Source organism: Takifugu rubripes, chromosome 4 (genome assembly GCF_901000725.2).
Source record: "Takifugu rubripes chromosome 4, fTakRub1.2, whole genome shotgun sequence".
Lineage (NCBI taxonomy): Eukaryota > Metazoa > Chordata > Actinopteri > Tetraodontiformes > Tetraodontidae > Takifugu > Takifugu rubripes.
The window spans coordinates 2,477,879-2,502,024 of record NC_042288.1 but is presented as its reverse complement, the minus strand read 5'-3'; the positions used below and the strand labels follow the sequence as shown (position 1 = coordinate 2,502,024).

Sequence of the window (24,146 nt, the reverse complement as noted above, 5' to 3'; positions counted from 1 at the left end):
CCAATGTAATGAGATGTTGCTAAGCTGGTGATTTATTAACAGTGGAAAGAAACAATGCAGAAATCGTATGAGACGTGCAGAGACCAAGTTGGTTGGGTTGGCAACTGGTCCCCATTGCTCCCACTGCTCCTGTCTGGTGTGTGAAGGATGGGTTAAATATTTCCAGGTCTCAACTGCATGGCGGCTGGATTGGCTGCCTCTTTAGCCAAGTGTGCTGTTCTTTGTGGGTAAATACAGCAATGAAACCTGAGTGTGGCCTGAGACTGATCCTGGATGCAGGAATTCAGCACATCACAAACCTCCGGCTGCACCCTCAACATTGGCATTTAGTCAACGTGCATATAAGGTCTGGAGCATCACATTTGTATGCTCGTCTCTCACCTTAACTTTGGTTTATAAAATATGTCGAAAAAGGGTGAAGCCTCCTCTTTTTTCCTTGCAAGCATAGGCAGCAGATATGCACTCTGCTCTGTGCAGGTGTTGCACATGTACAGGAACAAAACAGCTGCTGTCAGGAAGTTAGAACAGCTGTTTGCGTTCGGGACTACTTCGGACTTTGGAATACCTTCCATGAAACAGCGGCTACCTCGCCACGGGCATGTCTCTTCACCATTCTTCACCAGACTCTATATAGGAGATGTTGATGCTTGTTCATTGTCTCTCACAAACTGTGAGCCTAACTTTACTTTCACACACGTCGCTCTGTGTTTTGTGTCAGTCTGTGGTTCAAATTAAGTGTTTTTCTACATGCTACATGGCCACTTGCAGCTGTGCACAGTGCTTTGGAGATCTTATTCACACTACACTCTGAGTTAGGACGATGGTGTCGGCAGGAAATCTGGAAGAATTTTTTTTTTAAAAACAACATTTATTTATTTAAAACAGAGAAGTGCAAATGAAAGAGGATCATGATGCTTGTTGATGAGTGTTCTCAGTCATCCAGTGATCAGGAAAAGAACTCTTGGCTCAAGAAAATCCAGTCCTTGTGATGCTCCTGTGTCGATTTCAATGATTTAATGTAACTTTCCCTTTAGAATGACTGATAGTCAAGTTATTTAGTTTAGTGTTTTCATTATTCAATGTTATATCTTACAAAAAAAAGTTTGTATTTCATAAAAGACCTGTTGTAATTGATGTTTATGAAAATGATAAAATAAACATGAATGCCTGAATTATAGATACAAATAAAGATAAATACATTGGGGAAACCTTATCACACAGAAAGTTATTTTATTTGGAATTTCTATTTTTAAGGGTTAGGTCTACCATTTGTTCTGAAATTGTATTTTTACAAATGTGTATCATGAGGGTGATAGAACACGGTTTGAGGTATAAAATAGTGTTGGATATGATGTTGAACCTTGTGTTTAACATATTTGCGGATTTATCTGTTTTTAAATCATTGTTTTGTTGGAAGAACAGCATTTTGTCATTCCTCTCCTACCGCTTTTCCTTTAAGTGCACACACGACGCGACACCCATATACATTTAGAAAAACCCCGTTTTTATGATGAATATCTATACATAAAGTAACTAACGTCAGGCCTTCTTCCGGTCACCCCCGCGGACCCTCGACCGACGTCACCACGTCGGCGTGCGTCGTGACGTCACCACAGACTCACTGGTTTCCTGCTTCCTGTTTCATTCGTCGTATTGCTCTCTAAAAAATGGAATAATGTTTGCGTTATTAAACAACCCTCTTTTATTACAAACGAAAATCTCTGGTGGCGGCGCGTACGAGGAGGGAACGGGCGTGCCGGCACAGCGCCCACCATGCTGTTCCTCCAGCTGCCGGATGATGTTCTTTATCACATCCTCTCATATTTGGACTTCAAGTCTCTCGGTCGCCTATCTCAAGTTTGTAAAAGTACTTACCAGTTTTTGAACCGCGATGCTGTCTGGAGGAACGTTGCTAAAGAGTTTTTAAACACTGGGATTACTTGGAGCGGGACCGACAAGTAAGATACAAGTTACACGCTGAGGAGGGCAGTTGCTGCTTCTGTAGCTTAATTTTGACCAAACAAGTGTTGATCAGGAACATTTCATCTTTTGGTGCTGATTTAATGCGCATAACCTGTTTGAATGTCTACTTTCTGTCCCCCTGTTCTGTTTTTCCAGTCCCCCGTTTGACTTCAGGCTATCTGGATGTTTTGCTTTGGTGGGGTGGGGGGGCAGAGCCCGAGGGGTCACTCACCTTTTAAAAACTTAGGCCTGTCATATTCCTGAACAAGAACTACAATCATTTCGGTTCATAGAAATGTATGAATATAAATAAAACAATCATTTGCATTCTTGGTCAATATTTGTAAATAAATAACTAAATAAATGTCTATTTGTTTAAAGGTTGCTTAATGGGGGGCTGCAGCTACATCACTGTTGTACAGTTGTTGTAAAGTTGTACTGTTGTTGTAATGTTGTTGTACAGTTTTTGTCACCTGTGGCGTAATTGGACAACAAAGTTCCAAGTGACTCTTGTAGATGAGTGTCCGCCAGGTGTGTTCTGTTCTTTACAAAAGTTAGCTGAAAGAGGCTGATTCACATTGTTCTACTCAGTCACTCAGTGTGATAAGAAAAGTGTTCAACAACTTTATCTGAATGCTAGGCTTTATTTTAAAGAGGGCCACTGTCATGTGGCAGTCCTACTTCCCAAAGTAACTGGTCAGGACCCCTAATATATGTAGTCTAAACACAGGTACAAGTGCCTGACCTAAAACAATCATTCAATATGCACACCTATAAATACTGCACACATCACATAGGTACAACCAGAAATACACAGTTCATACACCCTTCTCATATTCTGTGTTGTGTAAGGCACCAAAGTTAGGTCTGCCCCCATTGGCTTTGAAATGGATTTGGGGGTGGGGGGTGGGGGGGGGTGAGCCTTCTCCCAGGTGCCTTCCAGCCAGAAATGGGGCCCAGCCTGAAAAAGTTGCCAGCTCATCGCAGGGCCAACAAGGATGAATAATATATTTGCAACTCCACATATTTCAGATTTCCAGTGATCATCCATGTATTTAGATTGCATGAAACCTGATTTTTTTTTAGCAAACAGAAATGCTGCAACACTGTGTACAGTTCTGTGTAATAACAGGTCACTGTCTTTAGCTAACAGCCCCTCCTGTACTGCCCCTTTGGTGACTTGTGTTGTTTGGTGGTGGAGCAATTGCTGTTTATAATTATCATGATATTGTGATTAGTGGTAAATGTATTTTGGAAGGTCGATTTAGCCTTTGTTGGAGAGATACAGTGGAGACAGACAGCAAAGGGATGACGTGCACTAAACTGATTCTGGGGAGCATGATTGAAAGTACCCTCTTTGATTTTTGGGTGCAATAGACGATTCGTTGGTTTATTACTTCGAAAGTCAGTCTTTGGTACTTGTTTGAGCTATTTTAGTAGCTACAAACACTTTCGCTTGCTTTTAGAATTGAATCGAATAGTTTTTATACATGAACAGAATTTCATACCCTAAAATGTCACTGTGAGAGAAGTCAATCTTTTTTTTTGAAGCGTCTGCATCTACATTTTTGAATATGAAACTCACAAACAGGCCCCAACTGAAGTCAGTGAATCCTGTAGATTTGATAGGTTAGTATGTATAAATGGTTTTTAGCCCCTGATCAGTGAACTAATCCTAAATAGAATGTCTCTCTTGGTGTTTTATGAACCCTCTGTATCCTGAACTCAAAGCTCCTGATCACGTCTTACTTCTTGATTTTAAATCCATTGAAATGGCGTACAGAGGCATGTTATAGTGTCTGTCTCCCAGAATCACGGTTTCAGAAGAAAAAGCAGCTTTTTTATTTGTTATTTTATATCGGGTGAACAATGATGTTCGAGTAAAGATGGAGATGGACAGTCCTGATCCGCCCCGCCGCTGCCACTGTGGGCCAACCTAATCTGTGGGATATTTGATGTTGGAACACCTGGAGGAAATCCGTGCAAACGTGGAGAGACACAGACAGGCCTGTTTTAGCTGGAGATTGAACCCACAACCTTCTTGCTGTGAGGCAATTGTGCTACGGCAACAACGTGCCATATTATTGAAGCCTGGCCCCTTCCATCAGCTTTATATTTTCTATTTATATGTAATGAAACCATCTTGATTACACATGTTATCATTCACTGTTTATTAGGAGAAAAATGTTAGAGCAAAATTTTATTCTTTTGCTTTAACATTTTTGTTTTATCTAAAGCTTTATTTGCTTTTATTTTTGGAGACTAGTCCTGGTTTTCCATTGTTGTCTAGTCATTGTCATTGTTGTCAGATTCTAGCTTTAAAACAATGCTGCCATTTTCCCCCCTCACTTCTGAAACTATACAGGTTAAATTAGTTAACAGAAACACCTATATTGATTAAAGTTCGGTCAAGTGATAGTTTAAATCCTGTTGCAGATATGGTCACATCCCACTGAAGAACAGAGTAAGAACTGCTCAGAACTGGTACAACGGGATCTGTAAAAGGGCTACTCCTCTCAAGTGGAAGACAAAGTAAGTAAATTGTTTCCAGCCGTACCTTTCTTGCACGCCATCCCTTAATATACATATTTTAGAACGTACAAAGCATTCTCGCCCTTGCTAAAGTGTTGTTTCTTACATGAATCACGTGGCCTCTCTGCAGGCTACTGCCATGGCTGCAGCTGGATGGGGACACGCTCTTTCTGTCTCAGGCCGGGGAGATTGGAGCGTACCATCTGCGTCAGGCTTCCAGTAAATTCTCTCGGAAGCCGAAGGAAACCTACTCAGGCCACAAAGGAGATGTGTGTCGCTTTTCGCTGACTGACTCTCACCTGATCAGTGGTGGAAGGTAACTTCCTCTCCCCTGCGACATGTGTTTATGAAATAGCATGCAGGAATTATTGTGGAGCTCTTTGGTTCCATTTGGTCATTGAAGACTTGGAGGAGTTCAATAGTGATTCATTTTTAAGAGTTTAACCCCCTTCCTTTGTTCCAGTGATGGGAAGATCCTGGTATACAACAGGGGCAACTACAAGTCCGTGGAACTTTCAGGTCATAAACAGGAAGTGAACTGCCTGGATACTAAGAATGGGTTGATCATCAGTGGATCCAGAGACCAAACAACCCGGGTAGGATAATTTTATAACCCTGGAATGTTGTGTTTTGAATTCAATGATACTATTGTTGCTGAAAGAATTTCCTGTCACTATAGCAACAAAATGTCAACTCTATTGATCTACACAATTACAGTATGATATACTGTATATGATAATGGTTAATTGTCATAGAGAAGTGGCGATAAATTCACTTTCACCACAATAGATACAAATTTTGATGGACTTGGTGTTGGTAAATGTTCTAAACTTGGTCTCCATTCATTCTGTTGATATACAATATATAATATATTGCATAAAATCCACAGTAAAATCCACAAATATCCAGCATGTTGCTTTTTTTTGCTCTAGATTTGGACTTTGGCTTCCACGTACCCGCGAGAGACGCTTCATATGAACGACAGAGTGTGGTCTGTTGCCATTAATCCTTCGCTAAAGTAAGAATTCAATGCTTCGTTGGCTGATGTTTGACAGAAATAAGAATCCTGCTGTCACCTTCTGTGAGAACCTTTTTTTTGCCTTCTGACCCAGCTTGTCTTTCCTGAACTGTTGGTGCCTAAATTTGCTATGTTTTCAGTTTGGTTTGTCTTTGTGCATTGCTTTGAGAACACATTGACATTTTTCTGCAAAAAGAGTCTTTATTCTGTGTGGATAGTGTTCTCGTGAAGTCGAATTTCTGTTACATGCTAATGTACATTTATGCTACTATATGACAGACTTGATAATCCACACAGAAGCAAGTCCACACACACACACACACACACACACACACCTACCTGTAACTGATCCGGACTGTCCTACCTCTATCTGACCCCCACTCCTAAATACCCCGAATAGAGTGAAATAAAAAGAATTCTCCTTCCACTCTATATATTGTCAAAAATGAAGGTCCTCGGAAACCGGTTTTGTAAATCTGCTTCAAATAAACCAGAAACTTTACAGTTTAGACACAAAATGCCAGATTTGTTTGTAGCTGATCAAATGTGATTGCTGTAAAAATCTCATTTGGATTTGGTTTTGAACTTCTCTCAAGATCCTGTAAATTAGTAAGCAGCAAGTAAAGTGTTGGCTTTGACTTGAAATCTGTGACTGCTGAGACAAGGAAATAGGAAGTGCAGTTTATCAGGGCACTTGCATCGCTCAGATCTGAGAGGAACAGGCAGATTATCCACATCATTAATTCTCCAATTTACTGCCTGAAATAGTCCACTCGCCACCCTCTGATAATGGGAACTTAGTCCTTACTTCTTACTGACCAACGACCTGGTTAATTAAAATTCTCCTGCAGACCAGGTGTCAACTTACTGATAAACCTGTTCAACACACTTCAGCACCACACACCAAACAAACCCAAGCACATCTTCTTTTAGTCAATTCTTGATGGAAAAACATTTGTATTTTTGTGTCTTATGCTTGATGGGCACTTGAAAGAACAGGTTTTACAATTATCTAGTATCCCTGTCTACGGTAGTATATCTTGATCTAGCATAGTTTGAACATGCTTGGATTTGTGTGTAACAGCAGAAAAAGAGCACATATGTAATTTGTTTTAAATGGAAAGTTGGTTTATGCATTCAAAGTGTTAAAATCAGTGTAATGAATAATGTAAAAGAATACAGTTTTCTAACAACAGATAGTTGCAACCTGTGTGGTTTCCAGTCAACAGGCTGATTTTCTTCCCAGATGTACAACTCAAAACAGATGTCGTAATTCATTGTGCTAAACAATCAGAGGCATTTGCTTGTGGCATATGTCACACAGTTTGTAAGATGCCTAAAGGCTCCTTTGGAGTGAGTCTGGTAAATGGTGACTGCCTGCACAGCATGGCTTCAAGCACAGAACAGAGGGAAGAGAGGAAGAGCGGCTTGTGTTAGAAATGTTACTGCCTGAGCTTCACACCCTAAAGATTGCTTTGATCACTCACCGAAATGGCCTCTTTTCAGAATTAATATGTGTTTATTCCACATGCGCATCAATGTTTTTAAATGTAACCTTGCTGGTCAGTAACATTAACATGTTCCACTCCATAAAAAAAAAAAAAAAGATAAAATAGACCTGTTCTAATATAAGGGATGAGCTTCTGACCACTCAGCATGGTGTTATTGGACGTCACTTTGTCGTGCTGGCAACAGAACTGGCCAGTCAACATTCGTATAAATGGCCTGAAACGGAATTGTTAAGACCTGACTGCAGTAGTCATGACAACAGATTAGAAACACACGCAACATGGGAACACCTCACATCACGACAGATGCGCTAGACCAAACCTGGAAACTAGAGTACATGTTTTTGATAAAGACCATTTCTGTCATGGAGGTATTTTGATGCTAATGTTGGATGATTAATAGAAAACAGTGCTTTTTATTTGACCACAAACCAACCGTTAGTGTGCATTACAGCACTGCATTAGGCCAAAAAACAATGGCTCCATTTTATAAATAACTGAGTTTCAGTGAGGAGAGGTTACTGTAAAAAGTAAATGTAAGAGATGCACACCACCCCCCCTCAAAAAAAAGCTCATTTCAGCTCAGATGAATGGTCTCTACAAAGCAGCTTGGGCTTGGAACCAAAGTTTCTTCAGCAGTATGAGCTCCCAACCTTTTTGGTGTCACATTATGTGATCATCAATACATTTCAGATAATCCAGCCTCCACACGCGCACACAAAGCGTCTGTGCTCCGTTTCCATCCCTGCCTTTATCATTTTCCACTGATATCATCTCAAGGTCTGTTGGTCAGGATTATTATGGCTTCAGTGAAATGCCATGGTTGGCGCCAGACAGCCGCCCACACCTTTTCTCCCCGATGCCTTGGAAACATATTGATCCCGTCAGGTTGTCGTGGACCTGGACCTTGTTTTTCTTTTATATCCCTGGTCCAGTCGTGATATGACCTGCTAATGTGATCTCTGAACACAGCTACCCATCCAACAATGAAACACAAGGAGGGCTTACGAGATCCGTCACTTCTTTAATCGCCATTATGAACCATTACAATGCTTTCATCACCTCAGTTTTATTTTAGTTCTGACAGTTCAATAATCTGCACAGGATTGACCACAAAGCCTGCTCACATTATCGGGCAGACTCTGTTTTTTTATTCGGGTTTTTTTTGTGTTTATACCTGACTAACACGGAGACCTCTCCCCTACCCCCTGTTTTTGGTTTCCCTTCCATGTTACGTGCTTGTTGTCTGTTGGCCATTGGATGTGAGGCACATCGTTAGCTAATAGTTGACTTTGGGGTTTTCGGCACTAACCTCGTTCTCATTGAAACAAGACCTAACAGGCTGGAGTGTTGGCAGGGTTACTGCAAACGTGTAGCGGGGGGTCAGATCTCACTCCGTGTCGAGGCTGGGAGGATTTCTCAGACAAGGCTGCGCTTGTCCAGCTATGGTTCACTTTTTGGTGACATATGGCACAAGTTAAAATGGCTGCATTAATTAGTAATTGTGATTAGTGGTAATTGCACGGAAAAACGTGCTGAGGCAGCGGGAACGCAGTTTGATTTGCCCTGCAAGCTTGGTTCAGTCAAAATGTATAGATTTATAAATAATGAGTTTTTTTAATTATTATTTATTTTTTCAATGTCGCCAAAAATGTTGGGCTGAGTGTCAGACATAATGTCAACCCTTATATTCTGATGTTTTTATACAAGGATGACCAGGTCAGAGTTTAGTACTTTACTACTTCAGTAATGTTTGATAACGTGTCTCTGACAGGATTCAAGTCAGATATTGACTGTTTATTTATTTCCTGTCCTCTTCTCCATCAGACTGGTTCCGTTTGTTGGGAATTCCGTGATTCCAACAAAAGTCAAATGATTTAAAGTCATTTGTCAGTAAGGGCGGTTCTGGAAAATACCGAAAGATAACGGATTTATAATGGTATTTGTTTTTAAGTCCACACAAATACTTCAGATGGTTCTCTTGAGTTAAAAGCATTAATGCAGGTATGTTTGACAAGTCGCTGCTCCTGTAACAAAGCAGCTTAAAGACAGAAATGTCTGTACATTGTTTTGTGTCAACTTCTGGCCAGACTGGGTAGGTATTCTGACTTGGATCTCAGTTGGGGTTTGGGGGGTATAGAGTTAGTGAAGGGAGAAGCTACCCTGAAGAGAGGTGAGAACAGGGAGGGGATTAGAATTGTTTTGTCTAGAATTCCTCAAGCACAACTACAAAGATGTTGCAGGGGCCAAAAGCGCTTTTGAAAGTTTCCAAAAGGAGAAATTTATTGTTGGATAAACCATCCCCAATTCGCCACTTTCTCAGCACCACTGGGGGAGGACGACCTTTAACCTCCAATATCAAAGTACAGGGTGACGCCACAGCAGCCACCCAGCCAGCCAGAGCCTTCCCCTCTCTGACTCCAAAACCCACCCACCCACTACCTCCTTACTGCTGCCTCCACCAACCAACCCCACACACTCCAATTTCACCCCCACTGCTCTGCCCCACTCAACCGCAAGAAAAAGCCTGAAATTCATGTCTTTCTCTTTGGTCTCTCCCGAGCCGTCCCCGTGGCTCAGGAGTCAAGAATTCAATTAGTTAAAAAAAGAGAAGAAAAGAGTGAGGCTGCAACAATGCAGAAATAAGGGGGCAGAATGTGCGTTCCCACACCCTAAATACAGGGCGCTTTCCTTGGGGCCCTCTGAGCCAGAGGACCCACACCACAGGAGGCGAGAATAATCACAGCTCCCTCTGAACCCCCTCATTACACAGACACATGCACACACACTCACACACACACCTTACATTCCAGATAGCTTCAAGCAGACATGCATTACAGGCAGACATTCTCATGGAGAGCGACACACCTTACAGACACCTCACACATAAACACGCACTGAAAGAAACTTCCAACACACACACACACACACACACACCATGTAAAACCTTTCATTATGCGACGGCCTCATACAGGTGTTCTTGGGTCTTAAGTTTACAAGGGAAAAGCATTTTCATGCAAGATGCAAGTTAATTGGTACATGAAAGATTCTGAAACTGTCCCACATCTCACACGGTTCAAATGGTGACATTCAATTAAACATGTAAAGATTTATTTCTTTTTAAGGAAAATATCTTAAAGACTAATCACAAATACGCTGATTTGTCCTCTTTTTAAATGAAAAACAATGGATTTATGTCATGATTTCACACAGCCTTTAGCCTTGTAACTTTCAAAATAAATTCTGGTGCTTTATAATTGCCATAACGAACCATGTGTATACGTTTTACGCAGTGAAAAAGAATATTGTGACACCTGTTTTGGGGCAGGTCAGTGGTGCTGTGTTCACCACTGTTTCGGGGTTCACATGATCTGGCGTTGTGTTCCCCTGGCTTGGTCTCCCCGGGCTCTCTGCTAGTAATCCACCGGTGAACTACTTTAAATTGACCTTAGGGTTGAATGTGAATGATGATTTACATCAATCTTGATTAATTTCCATTCATTGTTAAATGTTACATTTTGTGGGAGGGAAAAAAAGCCTAATAGAAGGTGATGTATAAACTCACCTCGTGTGATTAAAACTGTAGAACAAATGTGGTGTCCAGATATCAAAATAAGGAAATATCATGAGAGCCAACTGGCAACACCTTCATAAAGTCTTCGCCCTTCAGTTTCCTGCGACTTATCTGCCGATTTATTTGACGATGTTCTACAAACGGGTCAGAGCACCAGTCCTCACCAGGGAATGGAGTTGAGCATGTGCTGCACACGTTAACTGCACTAAAATGTTCTAAAAGTCAGAATAATCGTGCAAAGGCGTTAATCTAGATTAAAACATTAACTTTGGCAGCCCCACATGAAGCTCATCGAAGCTTTTGAATGGTGCATTTTGAGAAAAGGCATTGTCTGCTTTATAGAACTTGATTATTAATGAGTAATATCCATTGGTGCAACGTGCATATTTATTTGAAGCAGATTCGACTGTATATAGTGAATTGTTAACATATTGTGTATGTGTGCATTGTGTATAGAACCCACTAGCGTGGGAGTGTGTGATATGTGGCGATGGCAGTGTTATCCATACAGCACATTATCCTAATGAGCGTCACTCCCACCACATTTTGAGGAGGACAAAGCTCTGTGATCACTGAGCCTCTGCTTCTAGTGGTTCCCAATTTAAAACATGTCAGTCGCGCTCTTTGCTGGCCCCAGCCATGCAAACACTTGTCACAGACTCCTCTTTTCACCGACTTGCACCAGAAATATCTCCAGACAATTGCAGCTCATGCCAAGTTTAACTGCACTTTCCCTCATTTTGTGTGAAAAAATACTGTTTTAAAACCAAGCTCTGGTAAAACATACATTACTCAAATATATTTTTTAAAAGAATTACTAACAGCTTTGGCTGTGGTTCACTGTCAACTAATGCTTCAAGCTTTTAGTTAGAATTTAGAATTGAAGTTTTTACTACAGTTTACAAAGTTCGGTCTTACTTTTGGGTTTGCATTTTTCAAACAAGTCACTACCGACTCGAGAGTGTGAGCGTGCATTTGACTTTAAAGTCAACTGAAAGTACAGTTTGTTAACTCTAGTTGGCGCCGAGTGGACCGACACCGTTGGTAAGATCTCTGTGATGGACTAGATCTCATTACATCAGTTATCATCTGTGTTAAGTCTTATCTGTATTCTGCTTCATTTTTCAGTGTCAGCTGGATTATTAGCTTGCACGTTACAGTAGTCCTAACATAATGCTACAAAATAAATAACCTTAACTGTAACACTGACTAATGCAGTTATGTCTTCTAGCTCGTTTGCTAACTAACCTGTGGCTCTTTCACTTGCCAAATCAAGGAGTGTCAAATGGATGTGGTGACCTTTTTGGTCGAAACGCCTTTAAATCATCCTGAACATACACATGCTGTATCTGTACAAAAAGGCTTTTTAATGGTTGTCAAGTAGCAGCTCAATCACTCGCACACAGGACAACTATCAAAAAAAGTGAGCACCATTTCTAATTGATAATAACGAAGTAGCTAACATCTAAATCTAATCCAAATGTTCATTTTCTGCCTTAAATATTGACTCTTTTAATAAAAAATAATTAAACGATGACCCCTCTGACCGTTGGCGTGCTGTGTCTGACGTAAACTTCCAACGAGGAATGGTCCTATGTTGGGTCCTGGTCTGTTCCAGCTGGATGGGCAGAGCTGAGAGGCCGGCTGAGGAATGTCCTGGTGACCCTGCACACAGGAGTGACAAACAGAAGCCAAAAGGGCTATGACGGGGTGGTGTGTGTGTGTGTGTGTGTGTGTGTGTGTGTGTGTGTGTGTGTGTGTCTTTAATTTCATGCCTTTTTTGAGTTAACATTCATCTCTGTGATGGTGCATATGAGTGTCCATGTATATCAATGCATAAAAAAGGGTTAGCAGGGGAACAGTAGGAAAATAAAAGGAAGTGTGTGTGTGTGTGTGTGTGTGTGTGAATGTGTGTGAATGTGTGTGTCTGTGTGTGTGTCTTTGTCAGCAGGGGTCAGTACTTGCACCCTTTGACCATTGTCTAAATCCCTGACCGCTATTAAAGCATCATAACCCTTTGAGCTCAAGCATATTTAGAAAGCAGATAAAAGCACTTTTTACAAACTAGATACACGTCAGGCACAAAGCCCGGGGTCAAGCGCAACAAATTAACAACCCTCTTTCTGATGGGAGCTTTGGGGTGTGGGGGTGGAGGGTGGCTGGGCAAAGCTAAACCGCCCCTGGAGTCCACAGCTGAAATGCCTCCACATTCCCAGAGCAGGGATGTGGGCTGTTCTCTTGCATTCATGTGTAATTGGTCCTTGGGGCAGAGGCTGAGATAAATACTGACTTACTTTTTGTGTTTGTATTATATCCTCTCAACAGAGGACTTGTTGGGAATTCCGTAATTCCAACAAAAGTCAAGATGGTCATTATTAAAGGCAAGAATTTCAATCATTTGTCAGTCAGGGCAATTATGGCCAGGTTACTACACACTGAAGAAGAATCTTTTTGCAATAGAAATTCGATTTTGAATTGCGTTCTTAATTCTATAATGATGACACCACTCGTCGATTGCATCCAGGGGCCGACTACATCAGATTACTCTCTAAGTATTTGCACTTGGGACTTACTTTCTCTGCAGTAATATAATAATGCTTATGGTCACATTAAGAAGGTATTACTGTTATGCATGACCTCTTTACAACAGACCGACTCCCTCTCGTGGGAACGTGGTTTCCACATGAACGCCATCCACTCTGTCCCACTCTAGCCTCCCTGCTTGTCACCAGGAGGATCCCGTTAGGTCCCTCCCCACCTCACTTTGGTTGTGTTCAGGCTGGAATTGTAAAAGCGAGATAGCCGCAGCCGTAATCGTGTGCGCTAGTATTAGTGATTAGAAACCGTAGCACATTCTGGTGAATGATTGTATCTCGCCAGACGCTGGCTCACTTGCAGGATCTGCGTAGATCACTGTCCTATCTGTGTACACCTCCCCAACCAGTAGCCTTTCACCGTGAATGTGTGTGTGTGCAAGTTTGCCACGAGTTTCTAATCAAGCATTGGATGTATTTATGTAATGCAATGATATATTGGGGGGGGCAACTAGAGATATCAAATAAAGAATAAGGGTGCAGCTTTGTTCCGTAGCTGAGCTTTTGGTCAAGCGTGGCGCTCTCTGTGGGGTCATCGTGTTGATGTAGAGCTAACAATATTGGTACTGTTGCTTTCAACCCTCAGCAGGGGCTGGCAAACCTTGTATGTGTGCATATGTGTGTCCCTGTCTACGTTTCAACCATGTATGCACATTTGTGTGTGTGTGTGTGTGTGTGTGTGTGTGTGTGTGTGTGTGTGTGTTTGTGTGTGTGCGTGTGTGTGTGTGTGTGTGTGTGTGTGTGTGTGTGTTTTCCCACTCTGTGAGTTTATGTGACCCTGTCACATGGGCCCTTAGATAATACAGCTAGACGATGAGGTTACCCAAACGGCAGCAGTGGCCCAGCAGGCTGCTAATGATGACAGAAGGAAAGAGGGGAGGAACCTAAGAAGGAGAGAATGGTGACCCTGCTTGGTCAGTGTGAGTGTATTAATAGCACAGACATTTTCGTTAGGAATTAATTCATTAATCAGTGGGTTTCACAAGGATTTCGCCGAGGGATGTTTCCGGTTTTGGGTAATTGCAGAACGGATATCCCAAATTTGCCGAGATTTATTGTTTATCTAAACTGACCCCTCGTTGAGTACGTATATCTTAAGTGAGAAAACTGGATTTGTTTTTCCCGCTTCTTTGAAACAATCTAATCATCTTACAGAAGGTGCAAAGTCCAGTAGGTTTCCAATAGACGTGCGTGTGTGCACGGACTGGTATTGAGGGACATGCTTACCCCACATTAGGCGAGAGAGGCTCTGACCTTAGCAGCTATAATATCAGTGCAAATTCTGACCTCCAATCAGGCCTGGTGGTTTTTTCAGAAGAGGCGAAAGTGCCTGGGATGAGACAAGGGGGTGTAGCTCTTTCATTGTATGGCTGCTGTCCCCTGTCCTGCCTCTGCCAGCATCATGGCCCAGTGAGGGGTGAGTAATGTGAGTAATGGAGAGTAATAAGGTCCAGATATTGAGTGTGACTACAACCCTATTGTATCCTGTGTCAGTGGGGTCAGGGGTCAACCACTGTGCATATTGGTCCTGGCCCTGCCCGACCCATTTGGACCATAAATGAGTTTACCCAACACTAATTACTGGGAGCTTGCCAATGGACTGTGCTGCCTAATGGTCCTGACAGCTGCCTGTCAGGCGTATTAAGCTACCACCCCCCATCCCCTGTTCTGTCCTACCCCTTTAACCTACCTACCCCCAACTCAGGACATCACATTCCCTCCCCACATTGTTGTGTGTGGCATCCCTCTATCAAAGATCGGCTCGGTGCTGTCTGGACGTTTGGTTTGTCTTTTTCCAGGAATTTGCAAAGCAACATTTATTTTACTGTATCACTTACCTGAGACTTCTGTTGGATCTTAACGGCCCCTGGATGAAAAAAAAATATAGAGTGAAGTATTAAAATGATTCTATTGATGACAAGTGGTTCAATTTTACTAACCCTAAAATAAAAGATCAATTAAGTGATTATATTGGGAAATGTTAATAAGTTTTAAACATGCAACATGGGTCATATGGTCATAAAGTTAACCTTCAGTGACCTTAATCTTTTGGGCGTGCATCTAACAGCAACCAGCCAGGATAAGAGTACCATTACTCCAAAAAAAGAAAGCAATAAGTAAATGGATAGAAATGGGCGGTACAGCTATATGGAATACCTGGGTCTTGAGTGGTGGCAGTGTAGAGGTACTGTGGTGGAAGTATTGGGGCCTGTAATAGAAGACTTCCACATTCCACAAGTTGGAATGAGGAACTCGGTGTTGTGGGATCCGTTGGGAGCAAAGAGAGTGGATGGGTGAGTGTGGATGAGGTCAGCAAGGTGCTGCTGGTCAAGGGAGGGAACGGAAGCTGGAACACGCTCAACTTTCCAGTCACGTTAGCTCAGAACCTCCCCCCGGGGTAATAAGCACATGATAGAATAAGATGGCAAAACAAGCAGCTGAAATAAGTTTCCTCCAGTGGTGCTGAAGGTAGAGCCGCATATTTCATATTGGAGGAAACCAAAAATCATCAAGCAGTTTAGTTTCAGTGGAGCTGAAACATAAAGACGACCTACCAATGGGAACTTTTGCACAGACACTTATGGCCTCAAATGAAAGCAACTCTGGGTTACAAGCGCTGGGGTCAGCATAAATGACATAAATCCTGTGCTGAATAGGCATACTTGGAATTTCTGGAATTCAACTCTCCCAAATTTTGCCTAATGGCCAGTATGCACTGTGCAGTTTTAGCAATCTAGACGATTGCCTGACAGTCTCTGCAAAACAATGAGGAATGGGACTTGAACTCCTGTAACACTGATAGTCATGTGCACAGAAAAGTCTGAGGTGGAAGAGGAGAAAGGGAATGTGCACAGGCTCAGGAAAGTTGGAGGGAGTTGGAGGTGGGCTACTTATATTGCACATCTACTAGCATTTAGCATGTAACGCCGCTACTACTACTTCCTGTCCCATTTCTGTTGCTGGCGTCAAGTTATGTTTGGTCTCAAGACGTTGATGTCTGTCCTTGAACCTGTGCAACGTAATAGTTCCGTGTTTTGGTCCACGACGGTCATCTTTCATCTGGGACGCCCCAAAATCTTACAGTGTATAACAGCTATAGTGGTTAATATGGCGGCTGCAGCAGACTCCTTTGTGCTAAGTTTTATTCTCAATTTTGGCTCTCTCAAAACTTTTTTTCTTTATTGCAACTCCATTTTGATTTTGCAGCTTCAAAACGACACACAATGTTCCCTGAAATGGATACATTGGAGATTCAGGCAGGGATGGTGGGAATTGTGAAAATACGGTGTTTTCACCCAGCCAGCGACATTCATCACTATCTGCCCAAGTGACAAAGGGCGGGTCCTCCTCCTGTCTGTCAACCCTGTAGGAGGGCAATAAGCCTTGAGATTTTAGCCCTACCCTACTGAAGCCCCCCTACCAACCAGCACCCCTGACAATCACCCCACCCTCTACATCGCATGCAACACCAAAACACACCTCATCAACGCACTCCCAGCGAGCACCTCCCCTCTCCTTTGACAGCTCCCACCTCTCCACATGCATGACTGCATACCTAGACTTCCAGGCTGCCGTCCCAATCAAAGGATCACCAGTGATTTTGGATTTGCCCCTATTATTCCTACACAGTATGTTGTGGATTGACACGAGTGTGTGCGGGGGTGTGTGTGTTCCTCACGCCAAAATTTTCAAAACTAGTAAATTTACCTTTTTGATCTTTTTTCAGATTAAAGATGAAATAACACCTTCCCCCTATAATTCACAAAAAAGTTGATTTAGAAAGTGATTACGTGTGTGTGCGTGTGTGTGTGTGTCCATGTTATTTACATGTAACTTTGTTTGTTCTTTTTCATTTCCAGCTCCTTCGTTACAGGAACTGCTTGCTGTAAAAATATTTCTCCTCTGCAAATCTGGGATGTTGAACGGTAAGTCAGACTTTTCTTGAAGAGAAAAAATGGATTCTGTCTCTTGTTTATCTGATATATCTGTAGGTATTGATTCTATCATCAACAAATGACTTGCAAACATTGGCTTCTGACTTGAGAACTTGCTATTATTGATTTGGGCCCCATTTGTCTTTAGAATGTTTTAATAATTTTGGGAGGACTCTATGGAATAGAACTATTTATCCTTGGTTGCATATTCGGGTGGTTTTGGCTACACAGCCGTGACGCAAATCCACTGTTTTTGTAACAGAATACCCCAAATAATTTGTAACATGGTTCATGATCCTGTCAGCAGCAGCTTTATAAATATTAAATATTTATATACCATCCATCAGCTACAACTGTTGTGCAGAATTTGTGGGATTATGAAGATATTTCCTGTCAAATTTCCTATCAATATTCCTGATCAGTATCAATTGTCTTGTGATCATGATCGGCCAGTAAGGGTCGGGGGGGGGGGTGTCCTGAGCACCACACTCGCTCAGTCATTTATCCTGATTAAAGACAGATGGCGAGAAAAGGCGTCAGAGGAATCAGAGCCTGACCACCAGCACGTGACTCCGAGTCCCCTCTGTTTTTCTTTTTTTTTTTTTTTAAATACAACTGTCTTGGTTTGAATTCCTGAAATAGTTGAAGCTGAAAAGGTTGTGAAACCCAGTTAACGCCGTTATACAAAAACGGGATTGTTTCCGGTGCGCGGGAGTGTGCGACGTGTTAAGGTGGTTATTGTGGATGGGTGACGCCTCTGTCAGCTGTCTCTCAGCTTGGAGTGCAGCCTCAGTTTTGTAGACATGCAGCAGGTTGGTGGCTTCTCTTTGTTTGTTTTTAGGTTTGACAAAAACCTCAGCGGGACGTCTTTTCTCTACATGTCAGATGCCTTTTGACAAGGCTGCCTGTTCCCAGTGCATCCCCAGGCTCCCGTTTAAAGCTCAGACTTAACCACCTCTCTCTACAATAAAGGATAATTCCCTTAGCTTCTGCTATTTTTTTCGACATTGTCAATTCATTAATGATTCCTTTCAGAACCTGTGCATGTGTGTGTGGCCCCTGAAGCTGACCTGACTCCTGCAGTGAGACAGGACAGCCTGGAATCAGGACTTAGACGCTGTATGTCCCACAGCCAGAAGCCCCATCGGAACAATCACTGTCTGTGCCCCCTGAGGCCAGCAGTCTACACACCTTACAAAGTAACTGCCACACTGCAGCTCAAACTGCTTTGTTCTCAATCAGCAAGGTTATTTCTTTCCAAAAACGATGATTTCCATTTGAATCGTCGCCATTCATTCCAGCAGCAAGTCGCATCGGGCTTTAAGGGTAGTTCTCATTAGGGACTGAATGAGGCTGACAAATGCATGTTTTCATTTTGGGAAATAGGTTCTGCTTTAGGAAAAATAATCAAATCACACGATGTCTGTCTAGGTATATGGTGTCATTATCGTCAATACACACATGTCATTTGAATATGGCAGAAACCAACCAACCTGTCAAAAAATATGCATGATAATCAGTAAAATATAGAGAAAATTAGAACATATCAAATATAGTAAAGCCAAATGTATGAAATTAACCAAAAAAAAGGCCCACATGTCCAAATGGAGTAGGGAGGATTATAATAATTGTGATATTTGGCCATTTTGGCCTTAATAAAGTGGCCGGCAGGTGTTACCGGCCTGTGTGAGTCCAAATCAGGACATCATATTCTTCTTACAGAATATTCCAAGACATCGCGTTGTGACCTACACATTTACAGACCACACAATGCAAATGTAGTCTATATATCTGGGGTCAAAGGTCAGTTTTGATTGCAGGTGATTGAAGGTCAGTGAATAAATTCCCCTTGTATGGAACCTCCGGGCCAGAATTCTTCTCTGGATACTTTCTTCTGCACTTTCTCTCTTCTTTTAATTGGCTGTGAGAATCAGAACACAAGTCATTTATAGCCGCCGGTCCCCAACAGAGCCAGGGATGGGAGTAAAACGCAGACTCTCATTCAGTCGGCATTTTCCCGACTGCATTGTTTTCCTACGGCTGGAAAACTGTTATTTGCCGCCTGCGCGCGGTACTTCCTAGTCAGGCATGCTGGAGGCCACTCTCAGGTGTTTACCATTATGGACCTAGACAAGCAGAGGAGAGAACGGTCACATCAGACCCCTGTGCCGCTGCTGGCTAACAGATCAGTCATTTTGACAGATTACATGCTTATGCTTCCATCCTGTAATCACACGCATCCATAAAAGTCAGTGACCTACCAATTTGAGACTCCCTGCTGTCTTGCGCTGTGCGCCTGCTAATCGTGCAGTGCTTTACCGACTTTAAGATCCATGTACAGATGTCAGGTCCATTTTATGGAAACCTAGTTTTTATTATCCTCAAGCCTTTTTGGCCTTTTTTTTCAGTCCCAGAACCGCATCCAGTTCCAAGACGTGTTTTAGTTGGATATGAATTAATGATATCTTTTTTTGATGAGTGATGAGGCTGCTGGGACGAGCTCCTAGCCCTTTGGTTTGAACGAGTGTGGCATGTGCTAAGCTATTTGGTTTACTGGTAAAGGGAAAATGAGGGGTCACTGCCCCACACAGACATAAAATCAGCCTTATCACAGACTCCCCATTGGTCCGGGCTTAGTGTTGAGACCCTGGCAATGAGAAAGCGCTCACCCAATAATGCAACCTGTGGGGAAAGCCCTGGTACAATAAGAAGGCCCCCTGGGGTAAGGCCGGAGGATTACCAGCCTGAGCCTGTGGATTGAGCTCCAGGGCGAGGGAGGGGGCACGAGTCGGAGCACAAGACTGCTTGGTCACCAAGGCCAGTGGCCTCCTGTAAATGGTTGCTACGGGGCAGGTATCAAACATGCAAGAGTCGCACACAGTCACGGTCATGGAGGGTATTAAATGGCAACAAAGAGACAGTTATTCTGCAATAATCTGCCCTGCTGAGTGCAAGTTATTCTCCAATAATCAAGAGGCTCGGAGCAAGCGGGAAAGCGCTGTGATCACAATAGCATGCTGCTGCTTCAAGCGTATACACATTCACACAGGTCACACCGCATCAACCAGACACATTCTTTATTTATCACTTGTATCGCTTGCACAAGATTTTGTGTTTGCTCACTTCCACCTACCAAGCCACGATCTCACCACACAGCTTTATGGATTACGTTTGTCTTGCTCGGTTCAATATCTGATGGGTGTAAATGCAACATTGTCGCCGCTTGTTCATCGATCACCAGTTCCAAATGTTTTGAAAACACTGATTCTTTCCTTCTTGTTCATGAATTTCCTTCTTTGCAATGCTCTCTCTTCCTCAGGCTGGAGTTTGTGTGCAGTCTTGGCTCCCAGTTCCGTCGCGGCGCCGGCGTTTTGGATATCGTTTTCGAGACGCCGTTCCAGCTCTTGACGTGTGGCTACGACACCTTTATTAGAATGTGGGACCTTCGGCTCAATCCAAGGTGTGTCAGCGTTATATGTTTGTCAGGCTGGGCTCAAATTTACTGCATTAAATACAATGATTTATACTATATTATTAGCACAGTGAAGCGTTCGCTCCATACATCATCATTACTTCGAGCAGATTAGGCACCTTGTTTTTTAGAGCCTTTCTGTAAACGTGATTCTGTTTTTTGGGGGATTTTTTTACTGTGGGGGGGTTTGAGGAAAAATACATTTACTGATAACACAGTTCTTTTTCTGTCTGTCTTTTTTATGTGTTGTTGCCAGTAACATCTGTGGAGGTACCACGTTGACAGCTGGTTATGTGTCATATCACATCTAAGCGTTCTAAACAAACACATTTGGCCAAAGAACTTCACATTTACTGATGGTGCTCATGCCCCTCGCCCTCATTCCACATTTAAACACAGTCAAAACTTTAAACTTTAAAGCTTGGTCTGCAAAAAAATGACTTTTGGCCTTAAACTGAATAGTCAATTATTGTTTTGTTTTTTAAAATTCTCTTTATACTCATGCGGTATTCAGTTCAATGGTTGGTGGTAGCTCGGTCTTTTGGGGAAGTGGAGGGTTTCCTGTTCAAGTCCCGGTGTGCCCAAAACAAGGGAGGTGTTCTGGTAGTAGCACAGAGCACTGCCAAAGTACCCTTGAGCAAGGTACTGAACCCACAAATGCTCATATAGGGCCCTGCGATGAACTGACGTCTCATCCAGGGGTGGACCTCCCTCTGCCCATACGTGCTTCCTCCATGACCCCAAAAGGGATAAAGCGGTCAAATCTAGCAAAAGTAAAAACAGATTATTTATTTAAAAACTGGATTGTTTCTCACCTTGATCTCTTTTTGTAAAGAGATCAGAGATCTTTTTTTGTATTTACCTTTTTTTTATTGCCCTAATAGGCTCTGCTAATGTGTTGCTAATGTCAGCAATGGCGAGTTAGCATTTTTATTTCTCAAACGATTTCCTACTTCGTTAATATAATGACACGCCTGCATACGTGCTAGTGTATTATGAACGAACACGCTTAACCTTATTCGACTGTAGAGGCAACATCAATTAGAATCAAGTTAGCCAAACTCAGTTTATTCTTACTTGTCCAGGAGAAGATCAGCAACTACTGTGTCGGTCTTTCGGCCGTCTCCATCTTTCAAAGGTATCTCCTGTACAGAGCCCAGTCAGGGTTTATTACGTCAGACATTTGCGATCCGATACGTTTGTAGCAGAAGCTCAGTGTTAGCTGGCAACCTGGGTGCTGAAATGCTGCTGACATGGTGATTGGTCGATCAGAGGAGGGCGGGGCTACAGACCAAAACACCAAATGTAAACAGTATTTGCGGGCTCTTCACTTTTTAAAATGTGAATATTCTGTCTTGAATACACCCTGACATTATAAAAGAAATGTTCCATCACAGACTGTTTTTAGTAGGACGTTAAAAGTCAATGATTTTTTTTATTTTTAGAAAGGTTTTCTCACCAGCTTCTTGATGGGGCATCACATTATTGCAGCTCCCTTGCAGTAATAAATGCAAAAAGGGCACTTGGTTAGAAAAGGCAAGGTGTATTTAGGGGGTAGATGGGTTTGGGCTGTATTTCTAGGAGTCAGTCAAGTAAGACAAATTCGATCTGATCGTCAAGTTGCTCTGGGGACAATGAAAGCAGTGGGGCTGGGGTGAAGATTGGCAGGCAGGGGTCCCTCTTTAGATATTAATAATTAATATGGTCAAATGTTACCAGTCTCAAAATGCTCCCAGGGTCATGAAGCAGGTTTAAGATGTCTGGAAGTCACAGCTCATCACCAGCAGCAGAGGCAAGAAACAATAAACACATTCAGTTTCTGTGAGATCCTCCAGATCTGGAGATATTGAGATTTAAAGAAAAGAAAAAGTGAAGTAACTTTATAATTTACAACACGTAAAACATGGGTTAAGGTCATGTATGCCTCAAGAATGTATTTCTGGAAAATCAATCGAGAATAGAACAATATCCAAATAGTCAAATAATCAAGTTTCCTGCTCAGTGAACTTCTAACTGATTATGTTGTTTATTAAAAACTTACATATTAGGGGAAATATGTGAGTGAGTGAGTGAGTGAGTGAGTGAGTGAGTGAGTGAGTGAGTGAGTGAGTGAGTGAGTGAGTGAGTGAGTGAGTGAGTGAGTGAGTGAGTGAGTGAGTGAGTGAGTGAGTGAGTGAGTATTTGAAGGCTGCTTAACTAAATGAGCGATACAATTACTATAGGTGACCTTTCGCTCAGAGGTTTGTGTGTGTGTGCGTGTGTGTGTGTGTGTGTGTGTGTGTGTGTGTGTGTGTGTGTGAGGGAGAGGGAGCTCCAGACATCCCTGCTGCCCCACTGTCTGCCCCAAGTGTCTCCCCATCACTTATTGATGAAGGTGCTCTAATGGAGGATCGATGGTGATTGGCATAAAGGGGAAGTATTCCTAAAATACTTCCCCTCATCCTGACCACAGCCACCACCCCAGAGCCTCTCGCTCTCTCCCTGTCTGTCGCTTTCTTTTAACCTTCTTGTTAACTAGAACTTGTAAACAAAGAAGTGGCCTCTGTCATTAATCGGACCTATTTTTAAATCACGTATTTTGCTTTGAATCCAGTTTGAGTTTCCAGCTTTACACATTTTCCCAGATCCGCCCACCCAGAGGCGTCCCGGGCATTTGTGGCAGTTTTCTGTTTCTCTATTTGCACCAAATGGTGTATAAAGTTTTGGGAAACTTTACCTTTGACCTTTTTCCAGTGTAGCGCAGACTTACAGGAGATAATGCGTAGCCCTGTTTTTACCGTAAACATTTGAGCATTTGTCCTTTTGATATTAACAGTTTTTAACTGTATCCAACAGAAAGTGTGTTAAAGAGTGGGAGGAACCTCACGACTGTACGCTGTACTGCATCCAGACGGATGGGAATCACATGATAGCCAGTGGCTCCTCCTACTACGGCGTTGTGCGCTTCTGGGACAAGCGACAGTCCAAGTGTCTTCAGGTGTGTAGAGTTCATCCTTCAGGGAAATGCCAGAAATGTGATGTTGTGCACGTGACCGCGGTGGTGACCTCAGTCTGTGTTTGTTGGGCAGTACTTCCAGCTGTGCGCCCACCCCGTGACCAGCCCGGTTTACTGCCTGCAGTTCAGCAGCTCCCACCTGTACGTGGCCCTGGCAAACACGCTGCAGACTCTGGACTTCAGCCAGAGCCTCTTCTAAATGACGTCTGTTCTTAAAGCTGTATTTTTGGGAAATATGTTATCATGACTTTTGTATCTGACGGTTCAATCAGTGTTTTTTTTGTGTCTATGAAAAAATATTGAGATTTGACATTTTAAGTTATTGGAAATTCAGGACAAGGTAAAGGTATAGTTCTATTGTTTTTTATTGAAGATTCATCTTAAGATTTACAAATCTTATATATGTTCAGTTGTTAGTCCACCCAGCAACCCACACTAGTGGGCCATTGTAACACTGGCATGTTTATCATCAATAAAATGTGAACTGGATTGGGTTGAATGACAATCGGACGTGTCTCGCGTGGACTTCCTCATTTGCTGCCATTGTTTGGACAAC

General features: G+C 42.5%; 1 protein-coding gene and 1 long non-coding RNA gene across 3 annotated transcripts; one reads left to right on the top strand and one right to left on the bottom strand.

Moving 5' to 3' along the window:
- Positions 1–847: 847 nt before the first annotated feature.
- On the bottom strand, positions 848–2,017 carry LOC115249569 (uncharacterized). Of its 2 annotated transcripts, XR_003888243.1 has the most exons (3): positions 1,876–2,017; positions 1,539–1,660; positions 848–994 (listed from the first exon to the last, which is right to left on the bottom strand). It is a non-coding gene; the product is annotated as an uncharacterized lncRNA (long non-coding RNA). The 2 variants fall into 2 exon arrangements; XR_003888242.1 differs by lacking the exon at positions 848–994 and having other exon boundaries at positions 1,485–1,660.
- fbxw4 (F-box and WD repeat domain containing 4) lies at positions 1,620–24,095 on the top strand. The gene is made up of 9 exons (XM_003963631.3): positions 1,620–1,958; positions 4,399–4,494; positions 4,625–4,810; positions 4,958–5,090; positions 5,427–5,512; positions 17,049–17,114; positions 20,443–20,583; positions 23,431–23,572; positions 23,664–24,095. The coding sequence occupies exons 1-9, from the start codon at positions 1,774–1,776 to the stop codon at positions 23,787–23,789; spliced, it is 1,161 nt and encodes a 386-aa protein (XP_003963680.2). The 5' UTR covers positions 1,620–1,773; the 3' UTR covers positions 23,790–24,095.
- The last annotated feature ends 51 nt before the right edge of the window (positions 24,096–24,146 follow it).

What these genes read in the sequence shown, in the direction of transcription:
- fbxw4 (XM_003963631.3), top strand. Translation starts at nt 1,774, where the DNA reads ATGCTGTTCCTCCAGCTGCCGGATGATGTTCTTTATCACATCCTCTCA. An exon ending in CACCTGATCAGTGGTGGAAG is followed by an intron (nt 4,811 to 4,957) that starts GTAACTTCCTCT and finishes CCTTTGTTCCAG; the next exon opens with TGATGGGAAGATCCTGGTAT. An exon ending in GACAGTCCAAGTGTCTTCAG is followed by an intron (nt 23,573 to 23,663) that starts GTGTGTAGAGTT and finishes TTTGTTGGGCAG; the next exon opens with TACTTCCAGCTGTGCGCCCA.